At 41.3% G+C, this 26,409-nt stretch overlaps 1 protein-coding gene across 13 annotated transcripts in view; it reads left to right on the forward strand.

Annotated features, from left to right (window-relative positions):
* The first annotated feature begins 10,801 nt into the window (after positions 1-10,801).
* PHF3 (PHD finger protein 3) overlaps positions 10,802-26,409 on the forward strand; it is a 58,431-nt gene continuing 42,823 nt past the window's right edge. For 4 of the 13 annotated variants that reach the window (XM_065630495.1, XM_065630504.1, XM_065630502.1 and 1 more), the window contains exon 1: positions 21,685-21,774. Coding sequence is in view for 1 of the 13 variants with exons in the window: in XM_065630494.1 (XP_065486566.1) it covers positions 21,531-21,774 (244 nt within the window). In the remaining 12 variants the exon portion in view is untranslated. Of the gene's footprint in view, positions 10,963-11,302; positions 11,479-21,505; positions 21,775-26,409 lie in introns of those variants that run through there. The other 9 variants (XM_065630499.1, XM_065630501.1, XM_065630506.1 and 6 more) reach the window with 7 other exon arrangements.

Here is a 26,409-nt window from a genome sequence, read left to right on the forward strand (position 1 = left end):
CCTGTGTTTGAGTTGCCAGTGTGGTGACCAAGTTTCCTGATTAGGACTGAAGGATGCTTTTAGTAGCCAGCTGAGGTGCTGTTCTTACTGGTGATCATAAGCTGAGGTCCATGTCTGCTTAAAATTAAGCTATGCTTATACCTATCTTGGTTTTTCTAACCGATGAGGTGGAATGCTGTGTACAACATAAGCTCCAATGAGATTTCTGATGAATTGTTCTTGGAAAGGTCTAGTCTCATTATAAACTTTGAAATTCTCTATGATTTAAAACTGCCTGAAACTGAATATAATTTAGCTTCATAAAGTAGTAAAACAAACTCTTAACTAGTTGAGCTTTCCTTTGGAAGTTAAACTTGATTTAAAGGGTATTCTGATCAAAGGAATACAGCTTCATTTGTGTGAGGAAACAAGGCCTTTTCTTTTGGAAGGACATCCAAAGTCATCAATGTTTCTGTTGTCAAGATGGACTAGACTTCAGGAACAATTGTAAAGACAAAACCTACAAAAATTCTGTAACTCAGCAGTTCAGCAGGCTGATGTAAATACTGGTGTAACACAGATTAGTATCCAAACTGAGTTAAAAATACTAATTTGGTCACTCATGGAATGAGGAGGAATCTGTAAAACAACTACCAATAAAATGCCTGCTTTTTTAAAATTTAAAATTATTAGTGCAAGTCTGCTACGTACATCAGATTTTGCTGTGTCTCCACAGGATTCACATGGGTAAGGAGGGCTGTGTTTAGGTTAAGAACTCTAACATTTTAGTGATGGGAGCTTGGTCCTTTGAACTCTTCAAACTTGAGACTGGGCTTGATTTTAGTCCAGAACACTAGGATTTCTAAAGAGGAAGAACTTTTGCATAATAGGTGTGTCTGTTTAAAGCAAAGATCAAGTCAATCTCAGAACTGTTTCCACATGTAGATATGAATCCCGAAGGAACAGAAAATGGCTCTTGCGTAGCAACTCTGGTAGGTTTCAAGGACTAAGATGTTGACTGTACTTGATAAGATAGCAGATGGAAGTATATAAAGTAAGTTAAATGAAGTTCTATATAACTTACATGATTTTACAAATAAATGGGAAGAAAAACTTAAATGGAATTACTGTATCTTCACTTAAGGCTAAAGCCTGGCATGGAAGACAGGCTTTAATGTTACCTAATGGCTTAGGTAAATATGGCTTGTAAATGGTGGTAGTATTTGTAACATTCCTTAGCATGTAGCAGAAGTTAAATATTCATGGGAAATAGGGGGAGAGGGAGAGCATGATCTTGCAATTATCACAGCAGAAAACTTGATGGGTTCTCTATACCGTTCTGTCATGTAGTCCTTAAATATTGCTGAGAAAAATAGTCAAGATATTGTTTTACTTGATGTCCCAAATCGGGTATAAAGTTAAACATGATTCTCTTAAATATGATTCTCAGAAGTGCTGAGCATTCACTTCCAAGTGAAGTCTGTAAATACTGTACTTACATGAAATCACGTAGTACTACATATTTCTGGACAGTCCTGAAGCATTTCAGACTGAGTACTCAAAGCTAGTTAATATTTCTGATTGTTAATATCCCTGGTCTTCAGTTCTTCATGCATAAAAATGCATTCATTCCTGTCCTCGCATACGGAGGGCAGCTGTGGAGATCAGCAGTAATTTCTGAAGTAATCAGAGCCATATGTATTATTGCAGAAGAAAGAGTAGGAAAACGTGTAATTCAGGGTACAAATTCTAGGTTAGACTTAAGATCTTTGTCCATAAGAAAAGTAGTAAAGCACTGGTCATTCGTGTGACCATTGTTCATCCTTACAAGTGAGACGAGGGAAAAATAGTGTGTAATTAGGTATTTGTACTTGAGAGTGCCAGACTAAGGTTTCCTAGATGGCCTGACCTGTATCATGTTTAAGCTTCTGAGTGCTTGACTGTGCAGTATTAACAACGTTTTTCAATTTTTTTTTAATTATTTAAATAGTTACTGAGAGGTAGTATTCAAAACAATACTTCAGATTTGTTGGGATTTTGCTATATTTTACAAGTATTTTCTGTAAGTACACAGGAGGTTTACAAGCTGGAGGTGATCGTAATCTATTTGGAACAATGTTATCTTTTTGTACGTATTGTGTAATCCCTGCTGAGGCGATCTTCACTGTAATAAAAAGAATAGCTAAGATTCGCAAATTGAATGCAAATCTCAAAATCAGGCTGAAATTTGGTGGGTTTTTTTAATAGCTGGGAGGGACTCATCTAAATGAATACAGACTTTTACAACATGTGAGTAGAAGCTTCCCTCACAGTAGAATGGATTTTGCACTTCTCAGGCAACTAATATGCTGAGAGAAAGGTCTAAAATAGGTTAGATGAAGAGCTCTCTAAAGGTGAGAGCATAGTCTGTAAAGGCAGCACTGGACAGCAAATTCAGTTTGCAATGTTGGTATCTACAAGTAGATTAAATAAATCTCACCTAACTTATCTAAGTGCAATAGTTCAAAGTATCAGGTAAAGTATTGGGTATTTCTCTCAACATACCCTGCTCTTAATGTGTAATAAATATTGATAATTAGAATCTGATTTTATTTTTATTGATATGGATTTATGCTACAGGTAACAACAGCAAGCCTTATAGGCATTATTTTCCTCTTGATCACCTGCATTAATGCTGTTAATTTTGATAGATACTGTTCTAATGTGTTCTGTCCTCAATGCATTGATAATTAATTATCTCAATAACAACGCAAGTTAACTTATCGGTGGAAAACATCTTTGTGAAGTAATAGTGGTTAAATAGTGGTCTGACAAGAAAAGATAAGGCCAGTGCCAGAAGATCAAGTTGCCTCCTTCAATTTCTGATTCAAATGAGAGCTCTTTCAAAGCGTAGCTGAAGAAAACCACATACCCCACAGTGTTTAGATACATGGGAATGCTCAATATAGAAACAGTCAAATAGTAGAAGATACTCAGTCTCAACACTACATGTAACCTGTGTCAGTGTAACAAAACCTAAGTAAATATATGGAAAGGGTATTTTCTGGTGGGCTGGCGTCTTAATTATACTTTATTGGTGTAATAACAGCAGTAGCAGATCCTTATCCTTCATATAAATTTGCACATGACAATATTTTGTCAGTGAGTTTCACAGATGTTTGTTCTGAAAAAGACTGAAAGTAAATTACAAGACAAGCTTAAATTACAAGGAGAAATAATTTAAGACATAGTTATGATACTGATCTGAACAGGACAGTGCAACTTCAGTACTGTCACACACTCCGTTAGCTGATACTAGTGGGAGGCTACACACTCCGTAGTTGGCCTCCTTCTATTCTCCAGTAAATCTGTGTGTCACAAGGTAGGACATGCAAAACCTGGACTTGCCTTTAACATTTCCATTCAACTCTGTGAAACTTTCAATTCGTCCTAACAAAAGCACATAAAAACAATGGTGACATAGCAGATCTGAGAAACCCTGAAGGGGTTCTCCTACACTGCAAGAACAATCATCCCTTTAGGCTTCATATAGAAGGTTTTCTACAGTAACACACACCCCCCTATCCCAGGGACACACTATCCTGCCCTCCACCATTTGGTATGGCAGGATTCTTGCTTCTCCTTTCTCTCAAACAGGGAGTTCCGTGTAGGATGCTATGGAAGATGCGTACCTGGCAGGAACTACATAGCCTTGATGCACTACCTCAGGTCTCCCCACATGGACTGTCTCTGCACCATGTCTTTATCCAGTCAGGATTAATTTGGCTAATGGGGAGGCTTTTTTCCTAGGCAGACACTTGGTGGCTGTTTCCCATTTTAATCTAACCAGTTAGACAATTTTATAATATCCAAACACTGTGTCATGTTCAGGAGGCTATCCTTCTGATGGAGAGCATGCAAACTTCCCCACATTTGTGTTTAATCACAAACCTGACTTATTTTTACTACTCCCATTCTCAGGCTTCATTCGCATGTCTGATCGCAGCTCTTTATTGTGTAAGGCTTGTTTTGTACCTTGAGGGTCTTGACTTCCTTATTTTTTTCCTATTTTCCCTGCTCAGAAATTCTTGGTCATTTCTATTACATTTGTCTACTTGTCCTCAAGACTCTCTTCTGGGCTTCCTTAATTGGTATCTAGTTTTCTTCGCTGGAAAATAATTAAGAAGTACTATCTAATGGCACTTCATGTTTACATTCCTGTCTCGTCTTCCAGCATTACCAAATATTTATGCTACTTTAAACTTGGGTCTCAGTAAGTTCTATTAAATAGCAAGCCCTTTCCCCTTGGAAGGAGAAAATTTGGAGGTTCTAAGTCAAGTCCAGGAAGGGAATTAGAGAGAATTACAATATATTCTTGAGTTGAAGCAGTAGGATGTTTTGGAAGGAGATCCCCTAATTGTCCCATTTAGAGATACAGAGTAATTTAGATTTAGGTCAAAACATTAGGAAGTGATCTAGTCCAACCCCATGCTGAAAGCAGGGCTAACTTCACAATTAGATCATGGTATTCAGGCACCTGTCCAGTCAAGTTTTTAATATCTCCAAGGATGGAGATAACTCGGTCCTTTCCAGACCTTTGTTCTAGGGTTTGACTGCCCTCTCAGTGAATACTCTTCCCTTGATAGCTAGTTAGAGTTTTCCTGGATGCAGTTGGCCTCTTTCTCCCATTTTTTCCACTGCAACCTCCTAAAGAGACTGTCTGTTCCTCTTTACATCCTCCTGCTAGGTAGCTGAGACAGCAGTAAACCTCCCTCCTCAGCCTCCTCTTAAGAAACAGAGATATCTCAGCATGCCATATGCTCCAAGCCTCTAAGCATCTTGATGACCCTACACCAGGGTTCCCTCCAATTTGTCAATATTTCGCTTGTACCAGTGAGCTTAAAATTGGACATAGTACTCCAGTTGTGGTCTGTAATCACCTCCCTTGACCTGCTGCCCGGTCTCCTTCTGATGCAATCTTTCAATTCAATTTGTCCACCAGGTCCTTTCTGCAAAGCTGCTTTCTTGCCAATTGACCCCCAGCCTGTACCACCTGTGCATGGGCTATTACATCCCTGATGTAGGACTAACAACTTAAATGACATTTGTTGCTCTCCATCCACTGAAGCAATCATCTCATCATATGCTATCAGATTGGTCAGAGTAGCTTGACCTCGGTAAATCCAAGGTGATCTGTACACAATCGTTTCTTTTTCATGTGCTTAGAAATGGCTTCCATGAGAATTTGCTCCACAACCTTCCTGGGAAAGGAAGTGAAGCTGATGGGTCTGTATTTCCCTGGAACCTTTTTCTTGCCTTGAAGGTGTGCATGAAGTTTTCCTTACTCCAGTCATCAGAAACCTCGCCAATCACCAAGACCTTTCAAAGAGGAGAGCAGTCTCATGACAGCTTCAGCCAGCTCCAACAGTACCCTTGCATGCATCCCATTTGGTCTAGTTGGTTTAATTGTTCCTAAACTCCATCTTTCTCTACTGTGGTGCTGATCTCTTCCTCGTGGTATCCAGTGATAGGACGTGTAGGAATAGTTCAAAGCTGTGCCAGGGAAGGTTTAGACTGCACACTAGGAAGCATTTATTTACCAAGTGGGTGGGCAAACACTAGAACAGGCTTCCTAGAGAGGTAGTCAATGCCCCAAGCCTGTTTAAGAGGCATTTGGACAATGCACTTGATAACATACTTTAACCTTTGGTTAGCCCTGAATTGGTCAGGCTGTTGGACTAGACAATTAGTGGAGGTCCCTTCCAACTGAAATTATTCTATTCCATTCAATTCCATTCTATTCTAATTGGCGTACTGTGCCAAATTCAGCGGCAGGCACCCAGGGGTGCAGTTTTTTGTATCTATTGTACCTAAGGCTGGGACTGAACCAAGCAGCTGCAGTTGTCCCCCAGCACCCCCAGCCTTTCTCCCTGAGGAGCGCTGGGAGCAGAGGCCTGTCTGTGTCAGCAGGACACTGAGGCTAGGAACGGATTTACTGCAGAGCTGAGTAGTGCACAGCCAGCATCTCTGCAAGCACTCCACATCATATAAAGTTTATGATGCACAGCTATGTAGGTTCCCACTCACACAGACTGCAAATATAGTACTGTATAGCTGGAGATTAGCAACTTCAGTATCTATACACAAGAATGGGGAAAAAAAGAGTAGGACAGCTTTGGGCCTGGAATGATAATTACAAATTCTGAAAGGAAAAAACTACATGGAATAAAATGCAGAATGGATTTTCCAGAGGTCATTATGCCACACTATAAATCATTAGTTAAACTGGAGAAGGAGATTTAGTAGAATAATTTTAAGGCAGAAAAAGCAGGAGACAACAACAGATAATAATGGAAGGCTGGACAGAGGTTGAGTGGAATTTCCAAACAATTGATTTGGGAACTGCACTTTTGTGTATGTATATGTATTATTATATTAAATATATAATAAATATTACCATACATAAACCCACATAATATATACTAATATGTCTATATAGATAGAATTATTTAATTGCATTTTCATAAAACATAGAATATGATGAAGAACTGTGATGACTGAGGAAGATCAGCATGGTATGCATAGTCCTTGTTACTTTTGTCCAAGATAGAGGAATTTAAGCTAAAGCAAATAAGATTTCTTCTCCAACAGCCTGGAGGACTTCCAGCAATATCAAATTCAAACTTTGAACCTTTTAAGGTCTTTCATTTGATTTTGCTTTCCAGAGTGATATATCATATATCCTTCCTTCACAAACTAATTTATCTTATTGCATTTTTTCTTAGTCTTTATTTACATTATTCTTTATTTAGAACCCTGGGATTAAGAAACAATTTGCTTATTTCTGTACAGTGGTCACTGTAAGGTCTCTTGGTTCTGTGCTCTGATAGTCAACAGAACCGCCCCACGATCCAGCAATTCCAGCAAAAAAGGCATATTGCCAGTCTTTATTTCTAGTGCCATGGCTGTGCCCCTGCTACTTGATGCAATATCACACTTGTTGGCAGGAGAAACACTTAAGACAACTGGCTATAGAACTGAGACAGAGATGTAGAGAGTGGAAGAGATGAACAGAGAACATGTGTGCAAACGAAATATAACTTTCAACCTTAGTGGAAAAGCAGAAACAAAATCTCACAAATCAGAAACCAGCCTTACAGAAAACTTATATAGATTTTTAATGGAAGATACATCAGGTACTCCCTACAATGTATATGAATAAAGCTATTTGAATATATGTAGAGAGTTATTTACATGAATAAACTTTTCTTAAAATAATAATTGATGATCTCTCCTTACACATATACAGAAGAAATAAAACACTGATAAATTATCAAATGAGCATTTATTCAAAACAAAATTATTATTTTTTACTAACATTTACTACCAAATGCTTATCTCCACAGAACATTAAAATTAAGGTGAACAGGTAGTGGAGTGAAATCTCAGCTGTTTAGAGGATCAGTAACTCCAGCAGCAGTTCCATAGGCAACTGCCCAAACTTGTGTGAGAGATAAGTCCCAAAAGCCTGGTTAATGCAACCTATAATTGTTTTCTTCTACTGGTCCAAAATTTCATTCAAGGATTTTTCTTTTCCAGGTTCATGCAACTGTCTGTAAATAACTGCAAGTCTATCTTGTCTTCTGGGATAAAATATTTTTTTTCAGTCTTGAATCTATGCATTCCATTGGGTAAGTCTTAAAAAAAATAGCTTGTAGCTTCTGTATATTTCACCTCTCTACTAAAATCTACCCTTAGTCATAGAACCTTGCCTTTGTTCACCAAAGCTGTATTGTTAATTTTAAAATCTACAGTCCCTTTCACCTGTGGAACTGAATGGTTTCCTGCTGCTCTCTAGAGTCTGACATACAGCTGCTGTTTGATCTAATGACTGGCAGCTGCCAATCAGTCTTTATGGGGGATCTTAAACTCAGTGGAAAGTGGGTAAAATGGAACACGTTACAGTTACTGTATTAATTGAGGAAAGGTGGGTAATGAAAGGAAAAACAGTGTCAAAATCAGGCATTCTTAAAAAAAAAGACTAAAAAATTTAGGAGATTCTTGGCTATTATTGTCTTGCATTTGAAAAAGAAACAGTAAAAGAACTCTTCTTACAACAAGAAATAGAAAAGATGTGAAGAACCGGCAGTTTGAATTTTTACTAAGGATACTGGTTCATGTTAATTTATACTCAATAGGCTTCAAATGAGCCAACTATGGAGCTTCCTGAACCATTGATATTGGCAAATCCTGGATATTGTGAACAGGCAGTCTGCTGCTCCTCCTGGGAAAAATCTTAGCAAATGTAGTTCGAAAGGCAGTTATCCAAGAGGTGTAAATGTAATATTTATAACTTTTCAAAAACCAGATACTTAGTAGAAAAAAAAAAAAGCTTGTTCAGTATAGTAAATTTAGCAGATAAATAAAACTGTTTCTGTAGCAGATACTTTAATTTCTTTCAAGGTCTAATTGGGCTTTGCATGACATTCTAAGAAGTTACATATTTGCAAATAAGTGTAACACTTGGGTATTAAAATCATTTAAATCAAATATATTGAGAAAATTCAAATAGACACACCCAGCCAAAAAAAAAATGTTCCTGTGAGAGTTTGCTTGAATAGTTATTGGGCTATTGCTACGATATATCTCATCTTTTGACAGTGGCAAATACTACCCTGGGGCATGGGAGAAAACTTGTTAGTCTTCTACCATACCCAACAATTGATTTATCTAGTTAGGCATACAAAACAATCTAGCTCCTTTCTATGTTTTGACAACTGGAGAACTAGTAATTAACACTCATCAGCAAGCCATGTTTAAGACCAGTAAGATACCTGACTGTATAGCATATTTTCAAAAATACCAATTAGAAAAAGACATGGAAGGGCAGGGGAAGGTTGTCAGCAAAATCATTCAGGAACCTCTGGGAAAGACTTGCGGCTGAAAAGAGACTTCGAATTATAAGCAAAGAAACTGCCTTCTGCTGCTGCTGCTGCCTTCTCCCATGTTCAAAGCACTAGCAGACTGTTTCCTGAAAATAAATAGGTTGCTTTCCAATGGAAAAAACTTGCAGGATCTGGACTGTTACCAAGTAGGTCATGTGTAAAGGCACATGATAAAAACATCGCTAGGAATGATAGCAGATGGTGCAGTTGTAATTGTGGATAGCTGACCTGCCATTGTGTATAGCTGACCTGCCATTGTGTATAAAGATCCCTGTAATACCTATTAAGTTGTCCTTTGCAGTCTTTTTGGTTGGTCTTTTTTAATGTTAAATAAATCCACAACATAGGTGCTATAGGTGGGAAAATTCGCTATATATGTGGCCAGCAATTGTGACTATGAAGTTACTGGTACAGCATGGGTCATAGCAAAAGAAAAGTACACACACTCTATTATAGGTCACAGGAGTTATGTGACTTTTGAAAATGTAAAGAAAGAACTGAATAGGGCAATGAATAACGATCAGATTACTAGCAGTGCTTTGTTTGGTGCTTGTGTCAAAAGTAATGAGAGCAAAAGGGTTGAATGCCAGAAAATTTGTGCAATGCAAATGTTTTTAACTGAATTTCACTCCAGGCAGTCATTTCATTTCTTAGCATAATGTTGAGAATACATTAGAGGTTTAGTGCCTTGTTGAAAAATTGTGCCTAAAAAGCCTTTGAAGAAATGAGTTCAATCAGCCCAGTAGCTTAGTTCTGTGCCATCATAAAAAGGCAGTATTTTTTTAAAGATGCTTGCCTTGGAAAGGAAAGAGCATTTCTGAAAATGGGAAAGCACAAGAAGAAAACTGGAAAAAAAACCATGTGTGGTGATTTGCATAAAGATAATTTAAGGACAGAGAAAAAAGTTCGGGTGGGGTAAAAACTCTGCTGTGCTAGAAAGGTGTTACTGTCTTGTTGCAACTACCCTATGTAGTGGTTGAAAATGTCACTTTGCTACTATGCCTTCAGATTAAAGCCTTCTTTCCTACTGTGATGGCAGCAAGAAAAATATTTAAGGCATTTCTACCTTTATGGCACCACAGGAGGCCCTGAAGAACATGAATGTCAAAGACTCCAAACAGAACCAGAGAAAGGTACAAAAGGAAAACCAAACCATTTTAACTTCACCTTTTTGTTATTCTTTTTGTCCTGACACAGTAAAATGTTTGCATTTCATTACAGAACATGAGGAAAATGTAAAGGTACTGTTAATATAGAATCATTCAAAATGTCTGATTGTTAGGATTTGATTGTTCAAAATCTGTTTCTCTTTTGGGGACGTATTCAATTTGAAACTTGGCATATGTGATGAAACCCCAGTACTGCACTTAATACTAGCCATCAAGCTGAAAAAAGAATAACGTATGTTGCATTTAACTAATGCTATAATGCAAAATAGAACGAGAGCTCTTTTCTCAGATAACTTGACGTAGAGACTAAATTACTTCAGGTTCTGATGGTTTGATAAACTCACACCATAAAGACCCTTTGGTGGGAATTTGCGTGAATGTGTGCCACAGGTACCTACAGCGCACATGGAGAAGTTGTCGCCAGAAAGAGGCGGCCAAGGAGAAGTGACACACGTGCTGAGAAGCGGCTTGAGACACGTCTCCCCACGACTGTTCCTGTTCGACCTGCAGTAACCGACGAACCTGGCACATGGGGAGTTGAAGGAATCTGCCCAAGGCCGCCGGCGCACAGGAAGGATCGACAACACGGTTGCATAACACGGACTGCACAGAAGAGGGTGGCAGCTGCTATTTGCAGACAAAGACAACAGAATTACACAGGCACCCGCCGCAGGGGCGCCGGGCCGGCCGCCCCCAGCTGCAGCAGCGGCCTGTGCCCCGCTGGTTACGGGGAAGCCTGCAGGCCCACCCGGCCGCCCTCCACCCACCCGCAGGCCGGGCCGGCCGGGCGCACGGCCTGGCCCGCGCAGCTGCAGCCTGGGGGCCACCACCAGGCGCTTCTCGCCATTTCGGCTCCCAACACCAGCGAGGGTGCCCAAGACCTTCCCCAGGTGAGCCGCGGAGGCCGGCTCCGCTGACGGGGCCTTTCCGGGGCCTGGCGCAGCAGGGGCCGCAAGCACAGTTATGTCACGGCGCGGCAGATCTCGCCGGGAAGAGGCCGCAGGCGGCACGAAGCACCCGGCACCACACCCCGCGCCCCAGCACGGCCCGACCGAGCCCGGCGCCCCCCGGCGCTGGGTGCACGATCGCGGCCGCCCCGGGCCCGGCGCCTGCGCAGCGGCGCACGCGGCCCCCCCCGTACCAGCGCTGTCACGTGAGCGCCGGGCCCGGCGCCGCTCGCCTGACGCCGCGGGGGCGCGCCTGGAGGGCAGCGGGCACGCGGCCGGCACCGCGAGCCGAGCCAGGCCAGGCCGGGCCGGGCCGCGCGGGACCAGTTGGGCCGGGAGAGGGGGAGCCCGCGCGCACCCCCGTTCCCGCGGGGCTGCGCGCGCCGCCCTCTCTCCCTTCGGCGCGGCCGCCGCGTCCTTCCTCCGCGGCTCCGGGGCAGCGCTGGGCGGCGGAGCAGGGTGAGTTACCGCCGCCGGGCCGCGGCAGGTAAAGTGGGGAGGGCGGAGTGGGGGGAGACGAAGGAGGTCGTTGCGTGGCCTCGCTCTGCCTTCCCTGGGGCGCCGTGGGTGGGCAGCCAGGCCGGGCCGGGCCTGCCGTGGCGGTGGGGCCGCGGCCTGGCTGGGCCTGGCGGCAGGACTCGGCGCAGCGGGTCGGCCCGGGTGGGACGCGGCCTGCTTCCGCCGCGCGCCGCCGGCCCGGGCTGGGCGCGGAGCCGCTGCCGCCGCCGGCCCTTCTGTAGAGGCGGCCCGCGGGCTGGCGGCGGGCGCGGAGGACGCTCCCCGGCCGAGCCCCGGCTGCCCCGCTCCTCCCGGGCCCGGCCCTGCAGCGCTGACCTCGCGCAGGCTGCGCCCCGCGGACCCCGGCCCGGCAGGGCCCCGGGCTCCTCGCCCTGCCACCTGACATGGCGCTCTGGCCCCGGCCTCGATGCCTGCGGCGGCCTCTACTGTCCCCGCCCGCCCCGGCGTCCGTGCGGGACCCTGCCGCAGGCTCCCTGCCCGGAGCCGCGCTGCTGCTGCCTTTATTGCACCGCTTTCTCTGCTCCGCGTTTGCTAGGTCTTGCCCCTTCTTGGCGGTGCTTGTCCCTCCTCACTTCTTGAGGCGCTGATGCCTTTTTGCCCCATAAAAACCTGAGGAACGAACACCAATTTAGACCCTGCTGTTCTTCCTGCTATTGGTCTGACCTACTCCGGGCTCCTCCTCCCGTCTCTCAAGCTCAGCATCATCAACAATTCCTGGGTTTAACTCTTGTGTATAGTACCCACTGTAGGAAGTGCGGGAGAAAATGTGGTCATTGGTGGTACCCAGGCCTAGTGGTATTTCCATATCCTGTTGGATGAGATGCTCTTTCTGAGGCAATGCGTCCATGCTTCTTGCTTGCTACTGGAATGCAAGTAATTAATATCTATTAGGCTTTAGAAGAGTCATCATTCATGTGATTGCAAGTGTGTTTTCTATATGATCTACACAATGGAGACTTGCAGGCATGAGCCATTGGAAGAAGAGCACTTTGTGCATTGTAGATCGAGTTAGTAGAAGTAGCCTGCAGAATGAAGCATAAAAGCGAGGAAGAGAAGACAGAAACATGGAATGATGACAGCTGTACCATACAAATTGTGGTTGTGGTGTTGTCTTTCATATGTCTCTTAATCCGTTATGTAATTTTTATACCTTTGCTTTTATAAAAATGGATGTTAACTTTGCTAAACCATGGAAATATTGTAGGATTAAATGTAAGGAGGGTAAACATATGGGATCTCTTTACCACCACTAATTCATGGTTTGTTTTGCTTAATAAATGAATCTGTTAAAGTTCAGGACACACTGTAAGGGGGATCTTGAAAACCTGTTTTTTGTATTTCTTGGAATAATTTAACTTTGGTCTCTACACTTCATCTGTAGCCCACAGTGAAACTGCTACTCAGCTTTCGTTTTACTTTACCAAGTAGTTCTAGTTTTATTTTCTGTAGTCAGCTTTAAAGATCATACATATAAATATGGAGTTCTGGACACCTAGATTTTTTCAGCTGTCATTGCCTGTTACTCAGTCATTCAGTTTTTATGTGCATTTTACATTTGCAAACCCTCGTGAATTTTAAGCAGCTGAAACAGCACCTAACTACAAACCATGCTGGCTAGATCTTATTCAGTATAGTTAACTGAAGTAATTCAGCACAGTAGTAAGGTGTTTCTAAGAAAACAAAAACTCTAAAAAGTCTGTAATTATTATTTCCTCTTTTTACAAGGCTTAGCTCTTCCTTAAAGAGTAAATACTACTCATGTTATGCAAAGAGTTAGGCCCATGTATGTTGTAAGAATTTTTTTTAGCTGTTATTTTAGTGAAGTTTTTATAGTAAAAAATAATTTTCCCTGGTTTACTTACTAAGGGGAGATAAATTATTTGTAGGAAAAAATAATCATTCATTGTTTTATTACATTATTCTGGCATATTATGTCAGAAACTTTTTATTTCTATGGGAAGGGAATATTTTTGAAAGGTAATATTATGAAGTAGCAATGACAAAGTCCACTAAGTTGGGATATGAGTGTTCATTATATAGCAGCAAAACATGAAAATATAGATGACTTGTGACATCTGCTTGAGTGGTGTAAATATAGCTATGTGATGGATAGTATTTTTCTATTGAAGACTTTATGAGGCTTAGCCATTAAGCGTCTGTTTCTGAAGAAAAACTAATTTTAACCTGTTTTTCCAAATGAATCATTATCAGAGAGACACTGACATTCAAAAGGTATTACAAATGAGATTATTTGATCTGGGGTGACTGACAATCAGTGTAACCTGTTACACAGCTTAACGTTTATACTGTGTTCGAGCTGAAAATATTTGAAGTGATTCTTGAGGAACCTGAGGTTGGAAAAGAGTTGAAGAGCATAGCAGTAGTGATGGAAAAATAATCCATCCTTGTTTTTTTCTGTTCAAGGAAATTATTCTTGGTAGTGAGCTTACAATTTCTAGAGATATATGCAGTGATGGAGAGATTAATTAAGTTATGTATAATCTTTGATGATGCTTAATTTTTGTGAGATTCAAGAGTGTACATTGATGGGACCATCCAGGAAAGGAAAACAGTCTACTTTACAAAATACATTTGAAAGATTTCACGAAATAAAGACTTTTTTGTGACAGAACACAACCTCTAGTGCAGCAGTTTGTGCCTCTTCTAGCTGTAAAGTGAGGGTGAAGAATGTAATTTTTTTGAGGAGAGGTTACTTTGTTCAAAAGATAACTGCTGAGGTGATTTTTTTATGATATAATTGGATCTTATATGATGAAGAAAAGGTTTCTCTGTACTTTTTCTGCATTTCTTTGTCTTATAATTAAGTCCTTTGTTTGAAATTTACTTTTTTCCCTGCTCACTGAAATGAGGTACAATTTTGGCTCGTGAATGTAATTCTTTTGGATAGTGAAGGTTTAATTAAGAATCTCAGATTTTCTGCCCTTCGTTCAAATATTGTGATAGGAAGTAGTAAGAGATCTGCTGTGTCACTGAGGGGAGCAGTATATACCTTCGGATTATAGGTGAATTTTGTGGTGTGGTTATTATTATTTGATGTGTCAGACTATTGAGGTTTCCTTAGCAGGGTGATAGGATTTGGGTCAGTTGGTGTCTGAAGACTTTAGGCTGAGGGGAATACAAAAATAATACAGACGAGCTGGTTAAGAATGAATGAAATGCTCAGATTTACATTTCTTGTTCTTTGATCTGTGGCAGGGCTTTGGTTTTGGTGCTACTAAAAGCTAGATCTTTAATTTTAAATGAGAGATTAAAATAATAAATAATAAATAGGGGATATAAATAAGGGAACAGGTGGCTTATGGATACGTATGGGTAGATATTTCTAGTGTACAGCTTTGTCATTGTACCTGGGTCTCCTTTACAGCAATATTAATGTTTCAAATAAACGTGTTGGCTACGTGTAGCTGTTATGCAGGTCTTCGACAGTGTCCTGTTTGATGAAAGATGGGGGAACAAGAAAGATAAAATTTGATTATGATCGAAGGTCAAAGCTCAGCAAACTGTATTCCATCCGAGGACACTGAAACTTTCTTTAACAGTTCTGAACACATTTTTATGGCTATATTGCAGTTCATATGCTCATAAATCAAATTGCTTGTCCTGCTAAAAATGTTTTGTCAGTTAACTTAATTCTTGAAGACAGCCCTAGAGGATGGGATTTGAACCAATGTGAACCAGAGTAGAAAGCTCATTGGCGTGAGAGTTGGATAATCTCACTCAAAAAGTTGCAATCAGCACCTCGATGTCCAAGTGAAGACCAGTGATGAGTGGTGTTCCTCAGGGTTCAGCATTGGGACCAGCGCTGTTTGACATCTTTGTTGGTAACATGGACATTGGATCAAGTTGTCCCGTCCCAACAGATGGGATGAGGGATGAGTTAACTCTGAACGCGACACGCACCCTGACTCAACAGATGAGATCAGGTATGAGTTAACTCCGGGTAATTCTGCGCAGCAGTGCGAAGTCAATGACAGTCAATCATTCCAGGGGTCCAATTATGAATTTACTACAAATTACAGTGATTAGTGACTTGGCAAAAGTATATTATAGTAACATGAAACTTACCAATACATTCACAGCAAAAGCCCTTCTAAAAATGGTAGATTGGCAACAATTAGTAACTGTAATGCAAAACTTAACAAGACTTTAGCAGTAGAACTCAAAATGGTATTACTTTTATATGTTCAAGAAAAAGAAAGAGAGAGAGAGAGAAGGAAAACTAAGATATCAGAAAGAGAAAGGGAGGGAGAGAGAGAGAGAGAGAGAGAGAGAGAGAAAGAGAGAGAGAGAGAGAGAAAGATATCACCACTCCACAGGTACATCGGTCCCACGACGACCTCTGGAGGGGGGGATGCGTTGAAGATTTACACGCCGCCAACCTATATCATACATGAGGTTGTTGTATAACCCAGTTCATTTATATGCGAGATAGGAGAGGGTGGTTCATCTCTTCCCTCTGCTCACTCTTCATGCTAATTAGGAAGACTTCTGGAAATGGGTCTGGGGTCTTCAGACTAGGGGAAAGTTCACAGTACTGGCCAGAAGTGAGTTGTTTTGCCTGTCAGGGGTAGCTGTTGGTTCGTGGTTTCTTCTGGTAGTTGGTTGTCCGACAGATGGTTCATCTCTATCATTCCAATTAGGCCATGAGGCCTTTCACAGCAACACTGTTAATTGCCCTTATCTTGCAAGGTGTCTGCCTCCATGGCCATAAAACTTTGGGAAAGATAAGACAAGGTGTCATCTATCTTTTCCTCCCAAAGTAACAAAAACCAGACGTTTAAGGCATAACAAGGTCCTTTGTTCTGCTAAGGATGAGGGGTGTGCTTCAAGGTTGTCACACAAGTGTACTCTCAGCAAGTTTGCTGATGACACCAAGCTGTGCAGTATGATTGGCACACTGGAGGGAAGGGATGCCATCCAGAGGGACTTTGACAGGCATGAGAGATGGGCATGTGCCAACCACATGAAGTTCAGCAAGGCCAAGTGCAAGGTCCTGCACGTGGGTCAGGGCAATCCCAAGTACAAGTACAGGCTGGGAGGAGAGTGAGTTGAGAGCAGCCCTGAGGAGAAGGAGCACCATTCCTATGAAGACAGGCTGAGAGAGTTGGGGTTGTTCAGCCTGGAGAAGAGAAGGCTCTGGGGAGACCTTATAGCAGCCTTCCAGTACCTAAATGGGACCTACAAGAAAGCTGGAGAGGGACTTTTTACAAGGGCGTGTAGTGATAGGACAAGGGGTAATGACTTTGAACTGAAAGAGGGGACATTTAGATTAAATACAAGGAACAAATTCCTCACCATGAGGGTGATGGGGCACTTGAACAGGCTGCCCAGAGAAGTGGTAGATGTCCCGTCCCTGGAAGTGTTCAAGGCCAGGTTGGATGGGACTTTGAGCAGCCTGCTCTAGTGAAAGGTGTCCCTGCTCTTGGCAGAGGGGTTGGAACTAGATGATTTTCAAGGTCTCTTCCAACCCAAACCATTCTATGATATGTAATGAAAATCCAAATATGTAGTTGGAAAATTAAAAGCTTGTACATACCTGGTGTTTAAGGGAGGCTTAATTTAGAAAGCAAAGGCGGAGTATCCTTAACCTGTACATCAGCTAAGAAACACCCAGGATTTCTAGTGGTATATACAATTTGTGGTCACTTCTGCTTGAGGTAAGGTGGTAGAGACGTGCTGATGCAGTTGGATATCTCTGCTAAACTGTTTTGCTTTGCTCGACAAGAAAATAATGTAACAGTAACTAAAGTATTTTTTTACCTCTTTCACAGAAAATTAAACAATAGAAACCTTAAAGATGTACAGTATCTCTTGTCCAGATACTAGTTTTCATTCCTCTCTGAGATTGGTTTGAAATAGTATGCTTGTTTGAGATCTTGGTTTCTTTCCTTAATAAGTGATCATTCTGGCTATTTTTAATCTTGGACAGTCATTTGAAGCTGCTAGAGATATAATGACAAAGTAGTAAATGGGGACAGGATAAAAATCTGCCATATCGGATCCTACAGCATGTTTATTTCACACCAATATTTATTTGGGTTTGAAGCAATATTATGACATACCTAACTTAAAATAATTTAACAACCGAAGAACTGGGTTTTATAAGCTGGAAGTCTCAGACAAAAATAAAATTATGTTGAGAGCATGAAGAGATTTTATACTAAACATGTGGGAGGAATTCTGGAAGACGTTTAACTGACATGTTTTTTCTCTTTAACAGGATTGTTTTAGTGATGGATCACTTAATAATGAAAGATGTGGGTTGGTTGGTTGTTTCTGTGAGTACTTGTTGTTGCAGTAGGGGGCTGATTGAAACGAATCAGTCTCAAAAGTGTGAGAGGGATGTACTTTATTTAAGGAATTGAGGAGAGCGCTCTGTGTAGCTTTTGCTTTTCTTGATGGTCAGATCTCATTGCACCCACGCTCCTGTATCTTGCTGTGCTGTGTACCGTAGCAGTTTTAGTACATGCCTTGATGCTCCATGAGCCGGTGGGTGGAAGAAGTTTCACAGCTGTCCAGACTGAATCCAGCTGGGACTTCCTCCTTTGTCATTTGCTCCTTTGCCTCGTTCATGTGCGCACCTCTTCTCACTGCTTCTCCAGATGTGAAACTTTTCATATTCTGTTGCTTCTGATTAACTACACCGTGGGAAAACACTTTTGAATTATTGCATGATGGAGTATGCTTAGTATATGCCATTTTGCTGTGACTGATGCTGAGCCACTGGCCTTTAGTGTTCAAGTGAAGGACACAGCTGTGTTCCAGGGGGACGACACATTCATTCCTCCTCCGAGTAGTTAGAGTTATCTTTGGAAATATGTGACCATGAAAAACTTAACTGCGTTTTTACCTCTAACTTTGGCTACTTTTCCTGGTGTTTGAAGTGTTTCAAATGCAAAATAAACCATTCAGAATTAATGCACTTTAGGCATTGTGTAAGGGAAGATTTTTTTTGTTTTGGTAGCAATTATTTCTAGCAATCAGCTGTCTAGCACAAAGTGTATCTTTCATTGTCAGTCTCCACAGATTGTATACTTCATGCGATAGTTAATCTAGTAATGCTAGAAATAATTTTTTAAGCTTGGGACTGTACAAGTTATGCAAAGAATTGAACAGTGGTTTCTCGAAACAGGTAAAGAAAAATTTTGATCCCATGTACTTTACTGGGATAACCCCTCTAAATATTTTAAAAATTGTAAAACAAAATCTTTAATCTTAGATTTTGCTATAGCAGGACATTTATGCAAAACCACTTTGTTTGTATTCTTACAATGACTTTTTGGTGCAAAATTTGGATAGAACTTATACTTGATCATAGACTCATGCTTGAGAAATAAAACTTTCAATAAAATTCCTCTTGAATTTTCTCTAATAGCTAATTAGGTGGTGTTGAAGGTGGCTGTGGCCATTGCATGTATAGTTGCTTTGACAGTTACTTTGCAGTGCTTTTAGTGTTCTGAATCGCTGCATGGTGCTCTTGCAAAACTGTAGGTTTTCTTTCTTTGTCACATTGCTGAAGACAGGTTAATTTCTGTTAGCAGCCATTTTTGTAGCAAGAGCTGACATTCTGCTTGAGCTTTGCTACTAAACACTGCTCTTAAAGAAGGTCAGTATTGCTTTGGTAACAACAATGTTTGAGTAACAATTATATAGATGTTCCCCTCCTATCCAGAAAAGAATTTGAGATATATTATTGTGTGTTCAAAACCCCACCACTCTTTTTAATCTAATTTTGAGTACAAAAAGTTTCTTATAGTAGTTCATGGGTTTTCTATTGAAGTGTCATTGGCAATCATTAGCAGCAGGGTTCACCATCATTTCATCCTGTGTCTGTTAATCTCGTACTTGTGTGATGGTAATACGAAAAAAACCCTGTCATTATGAGAAGATGTTTTAGAATACTGGATTGGAGCATCTGTAATTATTTTCTTACTTTGAGCTACTGCACCTCTTGTAGTTTATCCTGTATAGTATCTGATTGTTGTAACTACATGGTATAGTAAAAACAGATTGTACAGTGCAGCATAGCACTTCCTCTGTTAGACTGCTGCTTTGTTTGTTGCCAAATTTGGAAATTATTTTGACAACTGCAGAAAGAATACAGACTGCTGTACGTGCTCGTTGGCATTATGTATATGTAGATGCACTGCATTGCTTGAAAACAATAGTACATTTTTGGTTTAGAGAGCTTTCAAATTATAACATACTTGCTGCTGTAAGACTGCTGCCTACTTACTAAATGCACCTGATTTAGCCTGATTTGCCTTCTTGCTGGCTGTTTGGTCAGTAGGGCATTGTGTATCAGACAGTTTTGTCATGGTTAGTGTGTTAATACTGTAAAGACACCATGTTCTGCAAAGTAGTGCCATACCTGAGCATTGCTTTTCTTCTGAGCTGCCCTATGGTAGAAGGAATAAACATTGTTACGTTTAAAAGAAAAAAAAAAAAAAACCAAAACAAACCAGAAAATTAAACATTTTTGTTGCTCACCTGTAGTTTTTGTAAATTTGTGAAATTAAATAAATTGCATAAATAGGGTTGAAATTGTAGCAGAGCTCTTGCATGTGTATGGCTAGGGTTTTCCCTGTCGATAGCTAAAACAAAAAATGTCCTGTTAATGTGTATAATACATTTTATACACCAATGTGTTTAAAGAAGCATTCTTACTGTTCTAGTAAGCATGAGTAGGTACTGGATTTATTTAGTGGCATGGTGATGGAGTAGGGATCTAGAAAGTAATTTAAGCACTACAAACTCTAAATCTCACTTGTAATTTTCCTTTAATTAATGCATTCATTAAAAAAAAAATCCTGTCTAGTGTGTAGAAGAAGGAGGATGATGAAGGAAGGAGTGGGAGAGAATGTATATCCTTTTTCCAAAAGCTTGAACGGCTTTCAGTGTGCCAAAACTAGTCTCCCAGACCTTCTTGTATGCCAAATTAAGCCAGACACTACTGCACTACTCCATTTTCTTTGCCTCTGTGACCATGTTTGTTATAATTATCTCTCTCCACTTTTAAGTATATGCTTATGCTAAACTTTTGAAGAAACATTTTGCTGACTTTTTTCCTATTCTTTTGTGTAGTTATGTATTCTCATTAGTTGAATCTCTGCTGCAATAGTTGCATTTCTGCTATGTCGCAAAGATTGGATGTAGAAAATAGGGAACCCCTTCTTGTAAAATGTAGGTACCATCTTTGAATACAATTCCTTAAGTTTTACCTAAACTTCTTCAAAAGTGAAGTTTTTAAAAGGCTCCTGGCCCTTCTGAAGCTAGCACAGCATTCTTATACTTGATTGAGGTCAGCATTTCATATAAAATTTCTATAATTTTATTGATATAATGATAGGTGAAAAATAATAGAGATAAGGCCTTGCTACTTAAAAATAGTTACTTGCTGTGAAGTACTTGGTAGTTCCTCTATGAATGGAAATATAGTCCTTCCCAGTTTTAGGCCTGGTATGGCAGGCTCTTGAGCTTTCCCAGCTCCACTGATGTTAGTGGAAGCTGACCTGACTTTTTACATTTAAAAGTAAAGATAAATGTGTGCTCACAGTGCCGCTAACCAGGTTTGCTTGTTCTTGGTTTCCCCATCCCTCTGTTGTTCCACCCCCTTGGGTTGGTTAAGGTTTGAACAAATTTCAGAAAGGAAGTGTTTGAGTTAGCCCTTGTTATGCAAACTCTGTAGAAATGGCAACACTCTGATGCAGACAGCGGAGTTTATATTAACTTAACACGGGATTTATTTTAAAAATAGTCAGAACTGCTTTTTAGATAGGCGGTGGACCATACTAAACCATAAGCAATTTTTTTTTTTTTGGTTAAAATTCTAAAATATCTTAAACGTTCTTTATAAAACACAACAGCTGAAACAATTTGCTGGTGTCTTAGGTGTTTTACAATTTGTAGCTTATTTTCTTATGGTATTTTTCTTGTCTTTCTATAGGGCTGAAAGACACACAGGAGTCTTCATGGATATAGTTGATACATTTAACCATTTAATTCCTACTGAACACTTAGATGATGCCCTATTTCTAGGATCCAACCTGGAGAATGAAGTCTGTGAGGATTTTAGTACAAGTCAAAATGTCTTAGAGGATTCGCTGAAGAACATGCTCAGCGATAAGGATCCTATGCTAGGATCTGCAAGTGCCCAGTTCTGTTTGCCTGTTTTGGATAGCAATGATCCCAATTTCCAGATGCCTTGTTCAACAGGTAAATGTTACAATTTTTTAAGATTACAGTTTAAAATACAGTTATACTCTAGTACCAACCCTTTTTGGTAATGTAGAAATAATAATTTGGGTTTTCTGTCTTCTTCCTGCCCTTTTTGTTGCGCTGCTTACGTGCCTGGCATGTAAACCATGTGCAGTTCTTTTTAACTTAATCACATAACAATAGAAGAAGGCTCCTAATCTGGATCAGAATTGAGGCTTTGTCTTGAGTATGTGTAAGTCATTCCCAATTGCAGTCATGATTTGGTCGAAGTACTGTGCCTTATCAGTGAAGTTGCTAATTGTCTTCAAAAAATGTAAAAATTCTGGATTAACAGTAGGAGCATGAGAGTTGTACAAATTCCTGCTCTGACCTCAGGGTCATTCTGTTACTGCTAGGCCTTCTAGTAGTGGCCTGGTACCAGATTCTGAGTGTTTTCTTTTGGTTGGCTTCAAACAAAATCTCGCAATGATAATACAATACAGTTCTTTTTGACTGTTTGAAAACACCTGATTTGGAAACAATTTAGAGCAAAGTTTTAAATAAAAATAATCTTGGGGGTTGTGGAGTAGTTTTGGAAGATTTAAAAAAAAGAGTGATCCAGTCCTTTAAATTATTTATATTAATGAGCAGTTGGAATAATTACACTGAATTTGGTGTAAGAGAAAAAAATATACTCTACGCTTAATAGTTTTTTTAATATTTGACTGGAAGTTTAGAAACAGAATAAATTTTTTAGGTTCATTACTTAAAAGTGGTGTAGATCACTGCAGATAACTGACTCTATCAACGTTGGTTTTTTTTTTTTTCCTAGTAACTTTTATGAGCTGTTTCTGAAAATCTTGATGATTTCCTGATACAATGTATATTTTTGTTTCTACTAACAGACTAAATTCTCACCTTCACTAAGCTAAGTGATATTACAATATGGAAAATCGTAAACCAAAGATGATATTGACTGAGGCAACGAAAAAGTGAATTACAAAGCAAAACCAAGATATTTATATTTTTTTACTTCAGTAGAACACTATTTGAGGCCATCCTTAATGTTTTTGCTTGTTCTTGCCATAGTCTGTATCCTTATACATTTTTATCTGTAACCCACCAAATTAATGAAGTAGGTATCCAAGAGGACACGAGGTGTTCTTGCGGTTGCTTGTTCTTTGTAGGTCTTGATAAGAACTATCCTTATTCTGAGATGGTAGGACCACAGTATACGTGTACAGTTGAGAACGATTATCAGTTTGAAGCAAAGTTTCTTTGCTTGTCTTTCTTCCTTAAGTATTCATATAGCTCATGATATATTTGATTTGTCTGAGAATGTTGGTGACCTAATACAGCTTACATAGTCTACTGGTAAGAATGCAGTCATGCAAGATGATAGTACCCTTCGTAAGAACTACCAATGCAAAGGCTGTCTTTTTCCAGACTGTATGTGTGAAAACCCATCTCTACACCAACATCAATTTGTCTATAAAAGAAAAAAGCATAACTCTCCCCACAAAATTTGCCCTACTTATGCCCTTAGAGCTACAGCACCATTGATGTATCATGCAGAATTGTAGTTTGCTGTATTCTGATCCTTCCAGTTCTTTTTTTTCCACCTCTGTGTAGGATCTCACTATGAATTTATTCTATAGTGCATTAAGCAGTATGGTAACAAGAATGGTTGGCTGTTGGCTCTTAACCTTTCACTAGAAGTGTACGTAGAAAAATGTATTTGCAGTAAGGTTGTACTAGGTTTACGTACATTTGTTGTTACCTATGTTAAACAGGGCAAGACCTGGAAAATACTGAAATGGAAGATGGTGGTGATTTTTGATTTCTTTACTGAAGAGTTATTAGGTTGGTGCAAAAGTAATTGTGGTTTTGGTCCGTGAATTTTAATCATGACTAGGCTCAAACACATCTTTATTAATCAAAATAAGAACCATTACAATCAACACAGTTTTGCCAATGAGAAATAAGTTTGTTTATTCATGCTTTGGGATTTGACGAACTCTTGGAAAGCATTTTCTGCATCCTGCTGGTTGTGGAAGCGTTCTTCCTGCAAAAAGTTGTCGCGATGCTCGAAGAAGTGGTAGTTGGTTGGTAAGAGGTCAGGTGAATATGGTGGATGAAGCAAAACTTCATAGCCCAATTCGTTCCACTTTTGAAGCATCGGTTGTGCGACATGCAGTGAGGAATTGTTGTGGAGAAGACATGTGAAGAGTCTCTTCTGTTGACCAATGCTGGCTGCAGGCATTGCAGTTTTTGGTGTATCTTATCGATTTGCTGAGCAGACTTCTCAGATGGAATGGTTTGACTGGGATTCCAAAAGCTGTAGTGGATCAGGCCGGCAGCAGAAACTGCCAGGTCAGTTCAAAGCAAGTTGAGCGTGGCCTCACAGTCACAGGCTCTGGTTCTTATGGGGCATTTTAACTACCCTGATGTTTGCTGGAAGGACTACTCAGCCAGGCAGCCTCAGTCTAGGAGGTTCCTCCAGTGCATTGACGGTAACTTTCTGATGCAAATGGTGGAGGAGCCGACTAGGAGAGGTGCGCTGCTGGATCTCGTCCTCGCTAACAAGGAGGGTCTGGTTGAAGCAGTAAAGGTGGAGGGCTGCCTTGGTTGCAGTGACCATGAGATGGTGGAGTTCAGAATCTCCTGTGGCGGGAGCAGAATACCGAGCAGAATTGCAACCCTGGACTTCAGCAGGGCCGACTTTGGCCTTTTCAAACAATTGCTGGAGGAAATCCCGTGGGCAAGGCTGCTTGAAGGTAAAGGGGCCCAAGATAGTTGGTTAACATTCAGGGACTGCTTCTACCAAGCTCAAGATCAGTGCATCCCGACAGGTAGGAAGTCAAGGAAGGGAGCCAGGAGACCTGCGTGGTTAAACAGGGAACTGCTGGGCAAACTCAAGCGGAAGAGGAGGGTTTACAAATCATGGAAGGAGGGGCTGGCCACTTGGGAAGAATATAAGGCTGTTGTCAGAGGATGTAGGGAGGCAACTAGGAAAGCTAAGGCCTCCTTAGAGTTAAACCTGGCGAGAGGGGTCAAGGACAACAGGAAGAGCTTCTTCAAATACATGGCAGATAAAACTAACACCAGAGGCAATGTAGGCCCACTGATGAATGGGGTGGGTGCCCTGGTGACAGAAGATACAGAGAAGGCAGAATTACTGAATGCCCTCTTTGTCTCTGTCTACTCTGCCGGAGGCTGTCCTGAGGAGCCCCATACCCCTGAGGCCCCAGAGGAAGGCAGGGCAATGGAGGAGTTTGCCTTGGTTGATGAGGACTGGGTTAGGGACCAGTTAAGCAATCTGGACACCCATAAATCCATGGGTCCAGATGGGATGCACCCACAGGTGCTGAGGGAGCTGGCTGAAGTCATTGCTGGACCGCTCTCCATCATCTTTGCCAAGTCTTGGGAAGCGGGAGAGGTACCTGAGGACTGGAGGAAAGCAAATGTCACTCCGGTCTTCAAAAAGGGCAAGAAGGAGGACCCGGGCAACTATAGACCGGTCAGCCTCACCTCCATCCCTGGGAAAGTGATGGAACACCTTATCCTTGGTGCCATCTTAAGATGTATCAAGGATAAGAGGGTCATCAGGGGCAGTCAACATGGCTTCACCAAGGGGAAGTCGTGTTTGACCAACCTCATAGCCTTTTATGAAGACGTAACAAGGTGGATTGACGATGGCAGAGCAGTGGATGTGGTCTACCTTGACTTCAGCAAAGCATTTGACACCGTCTCCCACAGCATCCTCACGGCAAAACTGAGGAAGTGTGGACTGGATGATCGGGTAGTGACGTGGACTGCAAACTGGCTGAAGGAGAGAAGCCAGAGAGTTGTGATCAATGGGGCAGAGTCTGGTTGGAGGCCTGTATCTAGTGGAGTGCCTCAAGAGTTGGTACTGGGACCAGTATTATTCAATATATTCATCAACGACTTGGATGAGGGAATTGAGTGTACTATCAGCAAGTCTGCTGATGACACCAAGCTGGGAGGAGTGGCTGACACGCCAGAGGGCTGTGCTGCCATCCAGCGAGATCTGGACAGGCTGGAGAGTTGGGCGGGGAAAAATTTAATGAAATATAACAAGGGAAAACGTAGAGTCTTGCATCTGGGCAGGAACAACCCCAGGTTCCAGTATAGGTTGGGGAATGACCTATTAGAGAGCAGTGTAGGGGAAAGGGACCTGGGAGTCCTGGTGGACAGCAGGATGACCATGAGCCAGCACTGTGCCCTTCTGGGCAAGAAGGCCAATGGCATCCTGGGGTGTATTAGAAGGGGGTTGGTTAGTAGGTCGAGAGAGGTTCTCCTTCCCCTCTACTCTGCCCTGGTGAGACCTCATCTGGAATATTGTGTCCAGTTCTGGGCCCCTCAGTTCAAGAAGGACAGGGAACTGCCGGAGAGAGTCCAGCGCAGGGCCACAAAGATGATGAAGGGAGTGGAGCATCTCCCTTATGAGGAAAGGTTGAGGGAGCTGGGTCTCTTTAGCTTGGAGAAGAGGAGACTGAGGGGTGACCTCATCAATGTTTATAAATATATAAAGGGTGGGTGTCACGAGGATGGAGCCAGGCTCTTCTCGGTGACAACCAACAGTAAGACAAGGGGTAATGGGTTCAAGCTGGAACACAAGAGGTTCCACTT

This window comes from Caloenas nicobarica, chromosome 3 (genome assembly GCF_036013445.1).
Source record: "Caloenas nicobarica isolate bCalNic1 chromosome 3, bCalNic1.hap1, whole genome shotgun sequence".
NCBI lineage: Eukaryota > Metazoa > Chordata > Aves > Columbiformes > Columbidae > Caloenas > Caloenas nicobarica.